This window comes from Castor canadensis, chromosome 3, assembly GCF_047511655.1.
Source record: "Castor canadensis chromosome 3, mCasCan1.hap1v2, whole genome shotgun sequence".
Classification (NCBI taxonomy): Eukaryota; Metazoa; Chordata; class Mammalia; order Rodentia; family Castoridae; genus Castor; species Castor canadensis.
Genome location: NC_133388.1, coordinates 42721710 through 42742487, shown reverse-complemented (window position 1 = coordinate 42742487; position 20778 = coordinate 42721710). Strand labels below are relative to the sequence as shown.

Genomic DNA, 20778 nt, shown 5'->3' with positions numbered 1-20778 from the left:
ATGATTGTGAACCATGCATTTTAGGAGCACCTGTTCCCATGACTGTGTACTTGACTCCAGCTATTTCTCAGCAATCCTCAAACAGACAAAGAAGCAGGTAGATCCAGATGGGGAGTTTTTAGACCACTGTACAGCAAAACATCAAGGAATTTACAGAGCCCCTGCATGGATTAGGGGATGATGGGAAGGGATGCTATTCTTTAGCTAGACCCACATAAGGGAAGGAAGTTGGGGAAACACAAGTACTAATGGGGTCTTTGGGGACCTTTTTAAAGGAAACTGACAGGAAAACTCACAAGCAACACAGAGTAAGAAATATTCCCAAGTTCTATGACTCCCAAAGCAAATTCATGGGCAGGGTCTATATTAAACCTGCTCTTTTGTCAATGCCTAACTAGAAGTACACATATAAGTGTTCTTCTATTACATTTATTTTAAATTGATGAGGTTCCTAAATCAAACCACAGATTAAGACTTTTGGGGATTGTTAAAAATAAATTCAACTTTAAAGAAGATAGGATCTGAAATGGTAGCTATAGAAATAGTTTCTAAAGGGGTAGCTAAAGCTTCAAAGAGAATTTCTGAAACTTCCAGTCCTTCCTGAGAGTCAACCTAGATATAATTGTCATTCCATAAAGATCATCTCACCCAAAAGCCCCAAAACAGCACTGTGCGCTTGCATCTGACTTCTAGAGAAGTTCTAATGCCATCTTCACAACTTATGTAAATACTAAATAAGGAGGTAATAGGCACCCACTTAGTAGGTAGCTTAGAAATTGCTCCAAAGAAAATGCCCTCTTTGAGAGCACCAAAGCAAGTCTTGAATCCATGCATAAAGGTCTTTTGGTATAATGGTCTCTTATTTTAAGGAGTGCTAAATATATTCATGTGTGGATTTATGAGTATTTCAATCTGTGAAATATATTTCATTTTAAGCAAACTAAAACCATGTCAATTGTTCCTTGGCAGTACCTATGGAAGGGTCACAGGAGTCCCTATTGTTTCTTTTCTAGCAAAGATTCAATTCACCTACCATATCAGTCTGTCTTGAGAAATACACATTTCCTTAGGGGTTGAAGTTAAATTTACTTTATTATCACTAAATAATTCTGTAGTAGTCAGAAAATTCTCCTCTGACTAAAAGACCTGTTCATTGAAGGTAAGATTTCATAAAAATCACTTTCCAAGTCAATTTCATTTTCTGCTTTATAACACAAAAGAAAATTTGCATGCATATATTATACATCTAATAATCTATTTTAATAATCATTTTGTTGAAATTGAAAGTTGATTCAGAAAAAACAATATTGACAGTGAAAATTATTATATTAGCATAATCTACCTCCAGTGTTAGTTAATGGCTAATAACAAAATTATGAACCTTTGTATAGAAAAAAAAGGTTCCAATTCCACAAATCCCCAACTGTCCAATGGAGCTATTCATGGACAGTCACCAATAGCCTCCTAATGCCAGCTGAATCACTACTGACTATTGTTCCAGTTGTCTTGTTTCTCCTTCAATCTTGAAGTTCTCTGACCTGCTGTGAACAACAAACTCTGTTTCTTAGAGCCATACTTTCTTTCTACCCTTCTAGATTCTCTTCTCATCCTCTCTGTAGCTCTCTTTCCTCAAGTGCCCGCCCTCAGCCATCTTCATGTCCCCCACATTCTCTTGACCTCAATTACTTTCCATAACTTGTGATTCCTACAGACATCTCTCCATGCCTCACATCTCTGAAACCCCAAACCACATCTCTGACTGCCTACTGGACAGGTCCAACTGAAGGTCCTGCAGAAAGAACAGCCTCTTCCTCCGGTGCTGCCTGCACTTTCTTTTCTCTTCTTGCTGTGTCAATCATTAAGCTGAATTTTCAGAAATCTACAAATCTTATGATCTCTTCTACAGTATCCTACACATTCCTTTTTTTTTTTTTTTTTTTGCCAATTACAACTTCAAAAAAATGTTTCAGGAACTTTACATATAGTCACTTTTGGGGTATTCCAAATAAGTCTACAATGCAGGGACTACATTTTACACATGCTGATTTAGACAGGTGATCAAATTCTCAGTAAATGATGATGAAAAACTCCAATCCAGGCTGTCTGACTCCAAAGTCTACATAGAGCCTTCACAAATCCTGAACCTTCAGCTCACCTGCCAAACATGGTCTGCTACCTGCTGTGTGTCTTATCTATGGTTGCTGAAGCAATATAACAGCAAGAGACAATGGCTGCAAGAAAGAACTTGTAGCCCTTAAAACCTAGAGAGTTACTATCTGACCCTCTACAGAAAAAAATCATTTGCCAACTCTAAGCTTATACTGTCCTCCATGTGCCTGTGCCTCCCACCTCAGTTTGTCTCCTGGATTTTAGCATCAGTTTCCTAACCGGTTTCTTTCCCCATAGTTGTTATCTTCTCTAATCTATTTTCCACAACAATGAATCAAATTCTTATTGCCAGGTGTGGAGGTACACATCCATAATCCCAGCTACTGGGTAGGTGGAGATTGGGAGGATCACAGTTTGAGGCCAGCTCAGGCAAAAAAATAGTGAGACCCCGTATTACCTGTAATCCTAGCTACATGGCAGGGATATATAGGAGAATCCTGGTCTGAAGCCAGCCCTGGGAAAAACCATGAGACCCTATTAGAAAAAAAAAAAAAACTAAAGTAAAAAATGTCTTATTTTTTGCCACAACTTTTAAGATAAAAGGCAAACTCTTTATGAAATGATGGAAGACTTTTTGACATCTAGCTCCCTTCTCCCTTTCCCCAGCCACATCTACTTCCCACATAAGCCAAAATGAAACACATAGAGTTCCCCACAAAGGCCAAGCTATCTCATTCCTATGTTTCTTCATATGTGTACTCTATACCTAGCAAGTACCTAAATTCTGCTTCATTTACAAACTTAGTTTTGTATTCTGAGCTCAAGAATCTCTTCTTCCTAAAAACCTTTCTGGACTCCCTCAGGCCAAGTTAAGTGAACTTTTCACTCATCCATTCATTTAACATGTGTTCAGTGGGTACAGCTATCAACCAGGAGACGATGCTTTGTGCTAAATCTACAATAACAAGCAAGACAAACACAGACCCTGTCCTTAGAAGCCTAACTTCTTTATTCTCCTGTTCAAAGTCTTAGCTCTTAACTCACTGAATAAAGGAATGAGAGTGAGATAGAGGCAAAGATGGAAGTTAGGATGGGAACTGGGAAAGAGAGAGATCAGGGTGGTTCAGTGTTATCCTTGTAGGACACTTTCTCTATATCACAAACTGATGGAGGCTGAGAAATATCTAGTGTCTCCCGAGCCCAAGTGCCTACCACCACACTTCACCATGCTGATCGACCAAGAAATTCAGAGTGATACAAGGACACAATGCAGTTCCAGAGACCAACATCCTTGCAAAGTCCAACCTAATTAATAGACCATGGAGAAATTCTCCTGTTGTTTTCTGGAAAAATCCTACCTTTACAGAATCATGAAAATGTGATGAGGCATAAAAAGAAACATGAGTATGAAGGAACATTCCAGCAAAGGATAAGTTCTATTTTGAGTAAGAAACAGGAAAGAAAGTAGACATCACACAGTCTTTTATCTAACTACTGGACTATATATCTGAAACTACTAAACCACAAAAAAAAGTTATAACCCTGAACTTTGGGCTCCATCAAATGTTTTCCCTCATGGGATACTAGGCTCATTAAAGAAAAGAGAAGATAAGAGAAAAAGTCTTTCTTACAAGCTAGGTAGGGTAAAGCAGACACAAAGAATTGACCTAGTTTCCAAAATAAACATTAGGCTTAAAGCTCTCTCCATCTGGCTGAAACTCAGACCAGAAATGAAAGTCAGCATGTTCACAGTCCATTTCCTACTTATACCTCAACAGCAAGGGCAAGAGAAATTTAACATACAATATTATACTTGAGTTAGCTGAAGTGTCATGTTAAGAATTTTTAAAGAATTTTTTAAATACTGAAAAAGGATAACAACTCAATTTTAAGTCTGCCTGAATACCCATCGATGTCAAGTACATTTTTAGTCCCCCACCGGGTATATATACAAATTTCTCTCCAGCCTCTTTTGCTTTGGCACAAAAACCTTTCAGTCTCCAGCTGCCTAATTTATATATGAAAAAATACTTCCCCTTTCAAAAGAATATCTTCTTACTTCCATAATGTTCCCTGACAATCTTCCCTCTCAACTCTTTACTGAGCATTTCCTATAGAAGATACGTCTTATTTTCCATAAAACCATGTGTATGCTATACATTCAAACAAAAAAACTTAAAATCTTTGTGATCCCACCTCCTTTCCATAGAATTTTATCTCTAGTAACCAGCCCCATTCTATAGACAGTGTTATCACTGCAACAATGGACTCTTAGATGTACTATAGAAGGTTAGCACTGAAAATAAGTGGTTTAAAAGCCATTTATTTCAACTCCTGCATGTCACAATTGAAAAAATTAAAACCAAAATGGATTTAAAGACTCTTTATGGTAGTCCCCTGACCATCTAAGTTGCTACCAAATTATTCTCTATCCTTTCAGTCTATGGACCTCAGCATCTTCTATTTATTTTCTCTTCCAATGGGAGGGATCAGTACAATGCCCATAATCTCAGCCTGGCTTTTACCTGAATTCTACAGAGGATGCTACAATCACTTACCAACCTGAGAATATGATGAATGCCACTGGTCTCTGCATGATGCTGAGTGACCAGTGTGTGAGTAAATGTTCCCCAGAGGTCCTTAACTACGCACAGAGATTCAAATTTCCCTTCATACCCATCCGACTAGCAGATGGTCTAGCTAAACTTTTTAATGTGCTAAACCACTTTCCTGCTGGATTATAAACCATAGCTGTCCATTACAGGAAGCTTTCAGACTGTTAAAGACAACTACATCCCTTTTAAAATTTGCAGATTAGCATCATTATAACAGGGTCTCTTGCCAAACAATTAAACCTCAACAATTATCATGCTCACAGTTTTTAGTTTCGCTTCTCAAGTCTCAGTTTTCCTGGCATCACAGCAGAACAGATTCTGATGTCATATGCCACCTGAGTTAGGCTGCCTCAACCTAGCAGCTAAGCAGACAATAGGAAGAGTAAACAATGCTTTTAAATAAAATAAGTACTCAAAGTCCAGCCTTTCAACCCTTTGATACAGGGCATTTTCATGTTTGATAATGTATAACATATCAAAACAAACATATGTATATAAAGAGAGGGACATTTATATTTGAACGTAGATTATTTATGGGCAAGAGCTATTTATAATTTACACTTTTGCTTCTCTTTTTAATAAAACTGTAACGAAAGATGCAAGTATAGAGTTCTTTATTATGGTTAGATTCAACTAAAAGATAAGTTATGGGATAACTTAGTAACAAAGAAGGAACTAAATAATTGCTTTCTTGATGAATCTTTAGAAGAGGATTCAAAACATACATTAAAACAAGAGGATAATCACATTAGGAAAATTCCACACTCATATCCCTTTGTTTTATAGCCATCAAAACAAATTATCAGTGTACTAAGGTGCTTTCTGAATAGCAGCAAAATTAGTCAGTCTGCTAATCTTTGGAAAATGGAAAATTGTTAGGGGCTCAATAATAAGATTATGTAAATAAAATGGATTAGAAAACATTTCACGAAGGCATCATTAAATATTTACAGAGCAAATTAGCAAAGAGATTACCCACATCTTGGTCTAAAAAAAATCTGCTATTTTCCACAATATGCAGAAAATATTTATTGCAAAAATATTCTTTCACTAAAGCCACTTGGTAGTAAATTTCATGAATGTGAGCAGAGCAGTCAGAGCCAAGCATGAATGGACAGATTCAGAGGACTTGAGAAGACACAACTATCCTGTGAGAGTAATGACCACTACCCAAACTGGAACTCAGGTCACTCAAGGTCTAAAGCAGCCAGGTGTTGCATCACACACCTGTAATCCCTGCTACTCTGGAAGCAGAGGAAGGAGGATCTTGAGTTCAAGGCCAGCTCGGACAAAGTTGGGAAAACTGTCTCAAAAACTAAATACAAGAATGAAAGTGCTGAAGAAGTGGCTCAAGTGGTAGAATGCTTCTCAAAGCCCTGAGTTCAATCCCTAGCACTGGAAGCAAGAAAAGAAAAGTTGTAAAGTGCTCCAAAACTAAAAAGGGACCAAACGGAAGTAAAAAAAAAAAAAAATGCATGATGGCAGACATATGTTGCCAAGAACCAAGCAACCAGGAATCTGAACAGAAGGATTCTCCACATTGAGCAAACTGGGAATGAAGGATTCTAGTCTAAGAAATTCCCAGGTAGAAGGTAAAGGAAATGTCCTGGGATCCTGCTGATGTAGGAGGCATCTGAAGAGAACCTCAGGAGATGGCTTGGAAGTAGATGGTGGTCACACATTTTTTGAAGATTAGTCTGATATTAACAAGAAGAACTGAGCTTGGGAGTTAGGCAGGACCATAAAAGAAAGAAGAGGGCTCATAAAAGAGTTAGGAACTGGATTTTCTGCCACTGAGATTTCTAAATTTTGCTGAAAAGCATGAAAATTGAAGATAGCTTTCTCAAGAAAAAGAAGAGGTTATCATTTACAGGTAGTGATTATTTTTCTCAACAGAATATAGGCAGTTAGTATCTCTATCAACCTTTTGATAAAAAGTTTTTCACAGTTATTGAGTTATAAGGTCATAAGTAGTGCTTCTCAGACTGCCAGCACAGACTGACTGAATTCCTAGCACAAATGAAACCATGAACCTCTGTTTTCTACCTCCCTCTTTTCTTTCCCTCCTTTCCCACCACACACTCAAGAGTGTGCATGCACATATGCTCACCTCTAAATCCCTGACAATGACTGATAGCATATACTGGGTTCTGAGAACACGGGTGGTTTTTGTTTGCTTGTTTCCATTGGTATTAGTACAGGGAAAAAGAATATTAAGATTACAAGCACCTGCAATATTCACACTTGGCTGACATTTTGTACATGTGTGTCCAACAAATGTAGGGATCGTGCAAAGTTAGTATAACATTTCATGAGCCTAGACAGATTTCTATAATCTTCTCAGTTTATTTCAAGGGTAACATACCATGAAATTACCAAGAACTAAGAAGGTATCCTCCCAGAATACTCTGGCTACAGAAACTGGATTTACCCAAAGCATAAAAGAAAACCAAAGTCAATAAGAAAAAAGATGTCAGAAATATAAGCAGATAACTATTGTTCAAGAATTGAAAGAAGATAGAAGAAACTCGGGGTGGGGGGGAACATGACAAAATTTAAACTAGGTCTTCAACTTGAAATCAAAACAGGAACTGCAGAAAAGAGAGTAGAGGATATTTAGATCTAACAAGTATAATTGTCCATATATGAAATGGAAAACAGTAGAACAAACTCTGAATCAAAGGACATTTTGAAAACTCAACTGAATCTATGTGAAAATTTGCAACAGAGATGGACTCAGATAGATGACAAAAAGTGGAGTGTAAAAGTATTGTTGGTGCTTCTGTTGAATAGCTTCTTGGAACCTGTCTAGACAAACCTACTGAGAGTTGGGCTAAAGGAGCTAATCCAGCTTAAGGAGCTAATATACTCCCCAAGGAAGACAATATAGTCAAGCTTCACAGCTATTTCACAGCAAAATAAGGGCCAAAACAGAAAGTATACATTTTCCCAGCAGATATCTTCATCAAACACCTAACTGGGTGGATGCAAGGGCAGGAGGTCTTCATCCTAGCCAATGGGGACCTCTTCTACCTCATTCATTCACAAAATAAGTTAGGATTGAGGATGGAGCTATATAGATGTTGAAGATATAGAAGTAGAAAGTGACAATCAAATGCACTGCTCATGTGGATCTTATACTCTGAAGGAAGAGAAACACAGTAAACATGACTTCAGTTCTTGGGAGGTACAGTGAAAGAAAGGTGTAAAAGGTGAATATGCATGATTGAAAAAGGAGTGATTTCTATCATAGGGTAGCTTTAGAGGAAATTTCTGACAAGATGATTCAATGAAGACATACATGAATTCAAGGTCTAAATCAGGAAAGGAGTGTTATAAGCAATGGGAAAAACAAGTACAAAGACCCAGACATAGGACTGAGCACGACGTGTTCAGAGAAAACAAGAAAGCTAGCATGGGTTTAGGAGAATAAGTAAGAGCAGGAAGTGTAGAAAACAATGAGGGTAAGACAAATGAATACCCCATCAGTAAGGCCTTGAAAGATGGAGTAGGTAAATTGGATTTTACATTAATGTGCATTGAAGAGATTTGAGTAGAGGAATGATGTGATCATATTTACTTTAAAAGAACTGCTCTGGCTTCTAGGGAGAGACTATTGGGCAAGAATACCAAAAAAGGAAAATATAAGCGTTTGCTTCAAAAGTCCAGGCCAGCAATGATAGTGACTTTGTTTTGGGTGGTAAGCTATGGAAGTGCAAGGAAATAATCAAATGTATTTTGAAAGTCAAGACCAAGAGGTCTTGTTACAGATGATACAACACAAGAATCATCTAGGATATTTCCTGGCTTTGGGGCCTGAGAAACAGAAAAAATAAGGGTATCCCTCAATTCTTTATAGATTTTTGGTTTTCTACGATTCTCTATGAAAAAAACTATTCTGGGCTACCCAATCAGCTAAATAGTTTGGAAATTTCTTTTTAAAGTAGATATTTACTTGTGATCCTGAACATTTACTTCAAAGAATTAATAACATGTCCATACAAAAACCTATACATGCCAGGCATGGTGGCTCATGCCTGTAATCCTAGCTACTTATAAGGCAAAGATAGGGAGGATCACAGTTTGAGGCCAGTCTGGGGGAAAAGGTCCACGAGACCCTCTTTCAATAACAGCTGGGTGTGGTGGTGCATACATGTCATCCCAACTATATAGGATGGCCTGGGCTTAAATGTGAGACCTTATTTGAAAAATACCTAAAACCAAAAGTACTAGAGGTATGGTTTAAGTGATAGAGTGCCTGTCTAGCAAGCACAAGGCCCTGAGTAAGTTCAACCCTCAATACCACCAAAATAAATAAATGAACAACAACAAAAACAATCATGAATGTTCATAGCAGTTTTATTTGTAATAACCCAAAACTGGAAAAAAACAAAATGTCCTTCAGTGGATGAAGGGTTAAGCAGTCGAATATCAAACCATCACATGCTACCTAGAAGTAAAAAAGGAACACACTACTGATGGACTCAATTTATATGGATCTCAAGGGCATCGTGCTGAGTGGAAGAAGTCAATTTCAAAAAGCCACATTTCACATGATTCACTTAGATAACACTCCAAAAATCACAAGATCACAGAGAACACGTTATTAGGTTTCAGAGACTAGGGATGGTTGAGGGAAAAGGTAGATTACATAAAGAGATCTTTGTGATGACGGAGAAGTTCTGTATCTTAATTCCAGGAACAATTATAGGAATCTACCCCTGTTAGAAAACAACACAGAACTCTACACATACATTGCACTCATGACAATTGTGATATTGTGCTATAGTCATAGAAGATGGAGGAAAAGGTGAAGAGAGCAAAGACCTTCTCTGTATTATCTGTGCAACATCCCATGAATCTATAATTACATCGATTAAAAAGATTTTTCAAACTCAAGCTATGCATAAGGCAAAATGTATTTCATAAATATTAAAGGTAGTGCAGTACTAAATATGACCTCTGACAAATGTCTTCAGAATCTATAAAGCACGCGTTTGCTAATGCATCTTTTGTTAGGTAGGCATCAGTTTAATTAATCATCAAAATGTCTGTATGCATTAGACTCTTTTCCTCAAGAAAGTCTCTGGAGCAAATGGCACTTGAACGCAAATTAGTCTTCCTCTAACTGCAAGTTCTAATCCACAAAGAGAACCTGTGCACTCTTGTTTCTGTACCTGTAAAGTGATGGATGCTAAACAGCTACTGGCACTGGTGTTCCAATAGCTTTCAGACATTCTGAACTATGAATGCAACCTGCTTAGAGCCACACTACTCACTTTTTATTGGCCAGTCAATGTCCATGGACTCGACCATCTTTCCCATCAATGTTAAAATCTAAACCTCTGCAAGGTGAAATCTTGAAAAAAATGGCTTGATCAAAAACCAGTGACCATGATCTAAAGGCTTATGACTTGCTAATAATGCTAATCCCACCTTCAGTACAACAATCCAAAAGTTACTATAGGTATCAAAACTAAATTTAAGTAAATCGTCAAAATCAATTTCAAGGTGAAGATGGATGGTGGTGAAGTTTCCATCTAGATATCTTAGAACAACTTCTTGGATATGTTCTGGTCTTCTGATGCGAACCAGTCAGTCTCAATTTGAGCACACGACTATTGGCCCCTTGAAAGGGCACTCTGCTTATAAGAACAACATCAAGACACCTCATATTCAGGCACGCATGCTAAATCTTAGACACTTGTCACTGCCGAATGGGCTTGTATTTACTAGTCATTTCATCCTTTCAGTCATATATTCAACTGAGGGTGTTTGTTACAAACACTGGACCTTTTTCCTAGTCTTAATTGTAAAAATTTACATAAGACTGGATATTGAGGTCAACTCTAATTCAGAAATTCACTGATCAACTAAAATATCTTCTAAACCGTGTATCTCACATCAGATCCTGGATGCTTGTTTGAATTTAATACATTGCCAACTAAACCTATAGAATGTGCCAGATGCTACCTGTCTAGATGCTGGTCCTGTTCCTTCAAGAGGGTGCTGCCAGATATAACCTCATGAATATAAATCACATTCTTAAATTTGTATCAGTCTATCCACACAGTTTATATGTGTGAATACATTTTAAAGAGCAAGTCACATTATTTTGCATTTTTACTTAATAAAGCTGAATAAAAATTAAACCAACTGCAAATAGTCTTGATTAAAACACTTTCCTGAAGATAAAATATTGTAATTCTGTCAGATATTGAAGCCAGAAAAGTTGCAAACACTAAAATATTTTTTAAAAATTTTTTAAAAACTAAGATACTTACAGCCAACCATCATCATGGCCACTGAAAACATCTTCTCCACATCTGTGGTAGGAGCTATGTTTCCAAATCCTATGGTTGTAAGGCTTGTCATGGTAAAGTAGAGAGAGGACACATACAGGGAATCCTTGCTAGGTCCTCCTTCCCATATCCCTGCACTGGTATTGTATCGATATGGAGTCCCAATGCTCAAGGCCAGCTGATAGAGCCAACTGTCTATTTGGATGGTGTTGGTGACTTCGTCAATGACCTCATAGTCTCCAATGCTATACCATATGCAGGCCAGCCAGTGGGCAACAAGCCCAAACACACACACCAGGAGTACAAGCACCGCTGCTCCGTATTCCAGGTAATGGTCCAGTTTCCTGGCCACACGGCCCAGTCGTAAGAGACGCACCACTTTTAGAGAACTGAAGAGACTGCTGATTCCCTGCATAAAAGAAAAGAAATTGCAAGGTACTTTCAGAAAAGAAAAAGCTGGGGAAACAATCCAATAGGTCACTTTCATGAAGTTGAGCACCCATTTACATATTAAAAACATGCACACAATAAAGCTCCAACTTTAACTAAACAAAAAAGCCAAAATGATAAACTTTTTTTAAAAAACAGAAATTCCATCCCACCCAGAAGTAGGATGGTTTTCAATTTTGCTAGAGAAGACAATTTTCCATTAGCCAAGAAATACCCAATTTATTTTCATATGTGGAGTATAAAATAACCAAAGATCAAAAACATTCCAATGCAATGTATGTGGAGTATAGATATTGGAGTAATAAATTCAGACCTTTTACTTCCTCATCCTATGAAACAGTTCCTCTACACTGAATGGTTTCTTTTTATTTCTTACTTTATAATAGCTACAAACAGCAATACTTCTGAAAAAGCAAATTTAGTCTCGCTAGCAAGAAAACAAAAAATACTTCTGTAAATATGGGGAGAAGGAGTAAATATCTTCTACCACTGCCTTATAAACACTAAATTTGTAGAATTCTGAAAAAAATGATGAGGGCCGAATCTAGGATAGCTACACTGCCTCCCAATCCCTATCATCCTCTAGCAAAAGTCACAGAATAAAACACCAAGAGGAAAGAGCAGCAAGAAAAGTCATACTTTGTTGAGAAGTTTAAAATACCAAGCACAACATGGGCTTTCTGAAATCAAGGAAGGTCTTATAGTTACTTTTTTAGAAGTATACAGTAGGCTACCTGGCAGACAGGATAAATATATTCCCTGATGCAGATCACAAAACAGGCAGGAAGGGAAGTTAGAACAAGATCTGATCATCACCCACAAATTAAATCAAGTCCATGACTTCCTTATTGATAACTCTGTCTCCCAGATGATGGACAAGAGATGCAACATAACCTACCCTGATGTTAATTCTGACCAACATGGAAGGACAGGTAAGGTGGTGGAATGGATGTGACACTAATACAACTGAAATGATGCCAGGGTAAATTCTTCCCAGTTAAGGTGAAAAAAGTTAATAATGCATTTCATTTATTACTCTAGATAATGCAGGACAAATTTGAAATTTTTCATAATAAAAACTTAAAAGAGAGACAGAATGCAGAGAGGTAGAAAGAACTGGTCCCAAAAATGTGAAAAGTAGTAGGGTCACTGGAAAGTTTTGTCTCAGTCTCAGTCTCTTTACGTTTGCTCAATTTCAGTGGCAGCTGTCAAATAACTGGGTCATATAAGCAGCCTTAAAACAACTTCTCATTTCACTTGAACACTTGGGGGTAAGGGAAGATTTTGAACTTTAATCAATTAAAAGAAGTATAATAATAAAATTGAGAAGACAAATTGGCATAATTGAGTGATATGAAATGATGAAAGCTAAGATGTTTCGAGATAGCTTAGAAGCTTTCAAAAATGGGCTTGTACAATTGTGATCAAGAAAGACAAAACAAGTGTTTGTTGAATACTTCTGTAGGTTGGGCTCTGGGCTAGGCCCTGGGTACATTAAAATAAATGTATCTTGCTTCTGCTTTAAAGAAACCCATAACTGAAATGCATAAAAAACTCAGAGTTCAATTTAAAAATAAAAACAGCATCTCTATAGATACTGTTTACTGTGTACCTCAAATTTTCAAAGGAACTGTGAGACTTCCATTTAAATACTGCATAGAACAATCATTTCTACTTGAATTCTTCTGTATAAAAACAAAGGGAAGGGAAAACAGCGAAGAAATCTTTATCCCCATTTTAACTAAAAAGCAGCCACAACCCACAAGTAGAATGTGAAGAATCAGAGTCTACTAGAATTAGGCCCAAAGATAAGAGGACACATTCCCCTGATTCCTGGCAGGCAGATTTCTCCAAAAGGAGGTGGCCCACCCTGAAGGGCCCCTACTCTATAGGTCACTTATTCAAAAGCATATTTCCTGTAGCTGGTCTACCACTACTTAAATATTACAAAATAATTTGTGAGTATTATAAACTCTTCTGTAGATCCTATGTCAACCTTTTCTCTTGGATTTTCATCACTTCTCCAACTGAAAACTCTTTCAAATTCATTTTCTAAGGTTACCCTTCTGCAGTCTTCTTTATGGGCTACCCCTCTTATCATGATTGCTTTCTAGGACCACCACCAGGTCCTGCCCACCAGGTTCAGCCTTCTTCTGGTTGATTTACTTCATATTTAGGTTTCAATTGTCTTCTATTTATAGATGAGTCATAGGTCTACTTCTCAGCACATAAAACTTTTTTCTCCTGAGTTTCTTATCCAAATGCCAAATGCCTGCTACATATTTCCATTTGGATGAACCACAGGTATCCAAGAGGTTAATAGCTGTTTGAAGGAATCCTTCACTTCTCCCAACTCCTATCTTACGAGTGACATCATTATTCACCCAATCCCTCAGACCTGGGGCTGCGTCTCAACTTCTCTCCTGTCCTGACAAATCCATCTGGCTTTCAGTTCTGAGGGTCTCATTGCTCAAAGTGTTCAAGAGCTCAAAATATATCTATTTAATAAATCTCTCAAAAAATGTCCCTTATTTTCTGTCCCTGTGCCCATGCCTTGGTCAGGATTTCATGTTTTTTCTCACTTGTGTGATGGAAACCTCCTCTCCATTGGCCACCTTATCTCTATTTTCACTTCCTCTAATTCACAGATCATACTATTCAGGCTACTAGTTTAGTACTTATAAAATGTACCTCTATCTAATCATGTCCCTCTCTGATATAAAATCTCTTCAACCTAGCCTATTACTAATAGAATTAAATATGAATTCCCTACTATGACATGAAAAGCCCACCAGGACCTTGCACCTGCCTACTGGTCAGCATCTCTCCCACCAATTCCTCTGTGTGCTTACCATGCTGAGACCATGGTCAGCTACATGCTGTTCACATAAAGTCCATGCTGTTTCGTGCTCCAATACAAGTCATTCCCTCTGCTTACTGCATTCTTCCCTCCACTTCATTGGCAGCTAGGATCTTACTTACAGTTATGACAAATACTCTGTCTTCCACGAGCATCTCCTTGACATCTCTCTGCCTCTTCTATCCTCATTGTTACACTCTCATCGTGTCTCCCCACTATGAGAATTAGGTCCTTCCTTGTGTTATCCTACACTGTTTGCACCTCTCTATTACAACAATTATCACTATCACACTTTATTACAGGTCTAATTGCATACATGACATCCCAGGAAACTATAAACTCTTTGTGGACAATATTGAGTGTCAATTACAAAACTGGCATTGGGAAATATGTTAAGCAGCCAATACACTCAATAGTGAAAAAAGTAACTTTTACAACACAAGTAAATGTGGGGTTGAATTAGGGGGACTTTCGTTAAAACAAAAGCACTATGATTTCACAGTATAACATAGAAAAGTAACAGTCAGTGTAAGTTTGACTTGCATTAGCATATAGCATTGAATATGAAAGAGAAAGTCTCCTAACTCTCTCCACTGACCAGGCCAAAGGCAAGAGACACATTGCATATGTTTATCAGAGAACTGACAAAAAAAAAAAACCTCAACCCACACTGTATTAGGAAGTGGTGAAGGCACTTAAGAAGAGGTAAATGGGGCAAAGCATACACGGAGCTTTGAAAGAGGGTTGAGTTCATTCACAATCCTAGTGTGAGTAGCCTGGCTCATAGTTGGAACTACAGGGAGAGAGGGATGCACTGAAGACTGCTGTAAGCTTGCAGGCAGCTCACCAACTGAAAAGGTAGATCAGACACAAACACAGACACACACACAAAGGTAGATCATTCTCTGCTAGTTGGAAAAGAGAGACAAGGTGATAATAATATTGAGGACTTATTACATGCCAGGTACCATTCTAAGGTTTTTCCATATATTAACTAATTTAATCTTCAGAACAATTCTCTGTGGTATCATGAAAACATGGCACAGAAAATTAAGGTAGTTTTACTAAATTCACATAGCTAATAAGAATCCAAGATTCAAATATGAGCAATCTGACTCCAGAATCTTTGCTCACTCTGAAATTCACTATACCTAAAGCATGCATACACCTACCACAATATGCCTGCTATACTGGCTTAAATGTGAGGCTTTTTTTTCTTTTATTCATATGTGCATACAATGTTTGGGTCATTTCTCCCCCTTTCCCCCTGCCCTCTCCCTTTCCCCCAGCCCCTTTTCTCTCCCTCCCACCCCCTCACTATCAGGCAGAAACTATTTTGCACTTATCTTTAATTTTGTTGAAGAGAGAGTATAAGCAACAATAGGAAGGACCAAGGGTTATAGATAAGGATAGCTATACAGGGAGTTTACTTGCATTGCTTTCCTGTACGTATGTGTTACATTCTAAATTAATTCTTCTTGAGCTAACCTTTTCTCTCGTTCCTGGTCACCTTCTCCTACTGGACTCTGTTGCTTTAAAGTTTCTGCATTAGTTCCTTTGCATTTTGGCATTTTTTTACATAGCTGAATGAAAGAGATGAAATAGCTAAGGCTTTTTTCTCACCCTTCAGTCACAACAGGGGCCCATACTATGGTCTATGGAGGCCCTAGAACTCTGTACAGTCTGCCGTTTTCTAGCATGGACTGATTCATTTCAATCTTAGAATAGGATTCCCGCCTTCCCTGTTTATATGAGGGCAGTGAAGCTCCAAAGTCATAGCTAGCAGTGAATAGAGACATCACTCCAACCCGGACCTCCAGATTCTTAGTGCATTTTCCACAACAGCCAACTGCTTTTCAGTCTTCCTGGTCTAACCTCAACCCATCCTTATAGTCACTGCCACAAGTCATCCTAAGTGACAGCACTGAGCACATCCTCCAAGAGCCCACCATGAATGTAAAGCACAGTCTCTTCTGTAGACCTTTAGTGTCCACAACCCTATCTTTGTCTACACTCCAGGTCATTTCCCACTAGATCTCTACATAGCAATGGTGTTCCAGCCAAACCAAACTCCTTTATCCTCCCACACATACCCCAAAATTCACCTTTGAATTTGTCCACAGTGTTCCCTTCATCTTTTTATTAAATCAGAAACTATTGTCAAAAATTAATAACACATAAACAACTAAGTTTGCTTTATTTGGAAAGGCTCATCCTCCATTGTTTTGTACCAAAAAGAATTTAATGCAATCATTGCAAATCAAAATTCAAAATGAAATGACTTGAATTAAATATGTGACAGAATACTGAAAACATTAAACAATCCAAATGTCCATCTCCAGTAGAGTGAATAAATGAGTACATCAACTCAATGAAAAATTCCTAAAAAACAAACATGGACAGACCTAATAAGAATAATAAGATGTTGAACAAAAGCAACCATTATTCTATATTACGAAAAGTTCAAAAACAGAACTACTCTATAGTGGTAGAAGATAGTGGCCCCCATTGTTGGAGGAAGGAGTAATGATGAGGTGTGTTCACTTCGTGAAGATTCTTTGAGCTGTACATTTATGATTGACATACTTTTAAGTATGTCACATTTAAATATCAATACAGTGCTATAGAAGACCCAATAGTTACTGTTCTGTTGTTAGGTTAGCATATCACCAAAGAACAATTCAGATTAATGATTTCTTACTCATTGTTTGATTGGGAGTCACATTCAATACTGTGTCTAAAATAAGAGATTTTCCTTATTTATTATTCACTCTCTTAAGATTTGGCCACAAAATGGATTTAATTCATTACTGGCAACTTTAACTCATGATAATACTGAATACTTTTACACACTAATCCTCAAAAAAAGAAATACCCTCCTTCTGTACTTCCCACCCTTTATATAACAATTTCTTGATTCTCTACTTTCCACTAGTCTTATGTGTTCATTCATTTTCTGCTTCATTTCACTCCAAACTTTCCAATCCTTCTGTGCTCTCCTCTGCACTTTGGTGGCTTTCTGCCTCTATCCTAACCTCTGAGCTCTTTGTACACAAATCCCTGGGGTTCTTCTGGTGGAAGAGAATAGCAAACACATCAAATGCATAATAGAACACAGCAGGGTTAATGGAGAACTTTCAGTCATCAGCCTTCCCATTTCCTTCCTTGACAAGTTCCTCAGGCCATAATAGTGTAAGGAACAATATCCAGGAGACATCTCTGTGATATTAACTCTTTCACTTATTTTTGTGGATTCCCATGATAAAAAAATGTGAGATGTTACTGACACAAAAATAATTCCTTGCAATAATAAAGCTATCTAAAATACCAATCCATTCTTTCAGTTGGTTATCGCTAAGAATAGGCAGATAATTCAGTCAATATTCTTTCCTGCCTTTTTCTCTCCCTTGTTTTTTGAACAGAAAATGGATGATCAAAGAACTTTCTTATCCAAGGATTCATAATAAGTGGGGCCAATGGAGCAGAATTTAAAATGTATAATATTGAGTTGCATTTCCCACTTACATCTTACAATCTTACAACACAATATGCTGTAATAGACTATTGTTCTTAAAAACCTATGATTATTTTCCTCCCTATTTCCATACCCCTTTACAAATGACTTCTAACTCCTACCATCAAAAGATAGGATCTATTTTATATCCCTTGAATCTGGACTGGCCTTATGGTTTGTTTTGGCCAATATAACTATAGTTATGAATTCATAGTTCTGAATTACAGTTCCATCTGTACATCACAAGAGGTTTGGTATGGCTCTGCTCATGATCTTGGAAATCCAGCTACTATGTGAATAAAGTCAACCAGGCTGTTGGAGGATGAGAGATCACAAAAGCGGTTCTCTGAGTCATTTATTTCAGCCACCCTAGACCAGTCATACCTCAGCCAATGCAACAACTGACCACAGATACATGAGTGAAATCAAATGACATAAGTCAAAACTTGCCCCAATCAGAAGGACCATGGACTCATGAGTTTAAGACATAGTGGTATTATGATCCACAAAATTTTGAAAGAATTTGTTATACAGGAAAAAAGCTAACCAATACAAATGTAGGAATTGTGAATATGTTATGTTTACAAGTACAGAATTGCATAGTTGGATGACTTAAGACAGGAAGAAATATATATATATATATATATATATATATATATATTTAGGAGATTCAGAGGTCCTTCAGAGGCAACATAGGTAATATACAAACATGTAAACTAAAGGTCAATATACAGTCGTTAGGTCTTATTTACCTGTTCTTTGAAAAACATTGCTAATATGCTTTGTGTAAACTCATGATAATGAATTCTCCATGAGAACAGAGAATGCAAAAGTTAGTATTTCATATAACTTGTAAACATTTCTCAAATCAAATTCAACCTCACCTAAAATCTTACCATTACCCTAGATAATACTCATGTAACTCTTCTATGAAAGTAGCCTTTGAGCTTCTTCACCACTTTATCTCTAGCAACCCTTCCACTTCTCAGACACCCATTCACATGATCATATTGTGAAATTTGTCACATCTTAAAAATTTTTTGCTGCTCTCTAGTCTTGAATTCAACCATCCTGCTATCTGACCATAAAATCTTCTCTGTCAAATTCAATGACCTACTTATACCAAATACAATAGTAGTTCAAATTATTGAACCTCCAACCTAATGACAATACTTTCCCCAATCTTTGTTCTCTACTTCCTTTATTATATGGCACTATAATTATAATATCATCAATGTCATGAATTCTTCAGCATCTTTAGCTTGTTATTATACTCTATCAAACTCTGAATCTTCACTCAATTATCAGCTTTCTTTATGCCTATGTTAAAAATTGCTCAGGGAAGACATACAATACAGCGGATTGCTTGCACTATAAATTCATCATAATTAACCTCAAAGTGTATCTCAACTACTTAGCAATTTTGCTCTTTCTTATGAGTTCACCTGTCCCCTGTACTTTAAACTTTCTGAACTCTAAACTCCAACCATTCCCCATTCAATTATATCCTTTCCATAGATATTTAAATATTTCATGTCCCTCTCATTAAAGAAAAACTCCAATCTCTTCACCCTTCAAATTCAGTTATCTGATTAAGCAAATCAGAAGCCAAGAAATATCCTTGTCATCCTTTCTCTGACATCTCCTATTCCTAGTCTATTTTTAAATCTTATGCATTTTATCTCTTAACTATCTCTCAACTTTTTCTGCTTCTCTCTATCTCCACTGTCACCACCTTAAATCATGCTTAAGCATCCCTCTGCTATACCAGTGGGAGTTTCCTAAGTTTCAAAGCAGTTATTTGAAACCATTTGATCTGTTCTAAACACTTCAAAAGAATTAGTTTTTTTTCAAAACTGTCCCAGTTTAGAAATTATGTGATATCATTTGGTTGTTCTAAAATCTGTTTGATATATACACACTTGCTTGCTCTGTCCATACTTAACCACTTTTGTCTCATCCTTCACCATTCTTCTGCTTATTTTCCATCCAACTTTAATTCTTCCAATATGGTAGCACCTCAAATACAGGGACTGTGCTTTTACTATTTGTTCTAAATGTAATGTTCTACAACTCTTTCATGTTCTCTCCTTAGGACATGAAACTACTTGGCTGTATTAATACTTTATAACTCAGCACAGTCATCACCTCCTCAGAGACCCTTCCCTTTCCAATCTAGATCAAGTTATTTCATTACATAATCTTAAAGGAGCATGTACATTCCCTTCATAACATTTTTTCTTTGTGATTGTAAATGCACATTATATTTTGTTCATTCCTTTTAGCCCTTGTATACATTTTAGCACTCTCTGACACTTAGTAGGCACTTAAGTGTTTATTGAAAGAATGGGTACATTAATAAAAGAATAAAATAATCAATTAGGGGGAGGTGGCCCAAATAATGTATACACATGTAAGTAAATGTAAAAATGATTAAATAAAATAATCAATACATAAATCTCCCATAATAATTTCTGACTCCTTAAGCACTGAGATTATAATATAATTAATAGCGTTTAATCTTCACAAACAGGCCACATCAGACAACTGGATAGAAACCACAATACAATAATAAGCTCTGTTTCATAAGCATTGGGTTCTTAATCTAAATAGATTTTAGACATGAATGACTACATACTCCATTTCCATTTCCTTTTGGACAGTGTAATTTAAAGACTGAAAGAAAATTGCAAACTACATTTGTTATCTGAACCTGTAACCCAGATAACAAATTCTATTGCCTCCTTCCTATTCAGAACTTACTTCTCTGACTCATACTATCAAGTGCTCCAAAGGGAAATAATCTTAATTACTCAAAGGATTAGCTAGTATCCTTCAATAGGAGATCTGAACTTAAATAATTTGTACAGAACACGTGTTTTAGCCAATTTATATTCATATCGAATCACAGTGAAATAGATAGATGAT

The 20778-nt window shown here is 36.9% G+C and overlaps 1 protein-coding gene across 1 annotated transcript in view; it reads right to left on the bottom strand.

Moving 5' to 3' along the window:
- Kcnh5 (potassium voltage-gated channel subfamily H member 5) overlaps positions 1-20778 on the bottom strand; it is a 337490-nt gene that overhangs the window by 222265 nt on the left and 94447 nt on the right. Inside the window, exon 7 of the mRNA XM_074067833.1 lies at positions 11009-11435. Coding sequence (XP_073923934.1) covers positions 11009-11435 — 427 coding nt within the window. The remainder of the gene's footprint in view (positions 1-11008; positions 11436-20778) is intronic.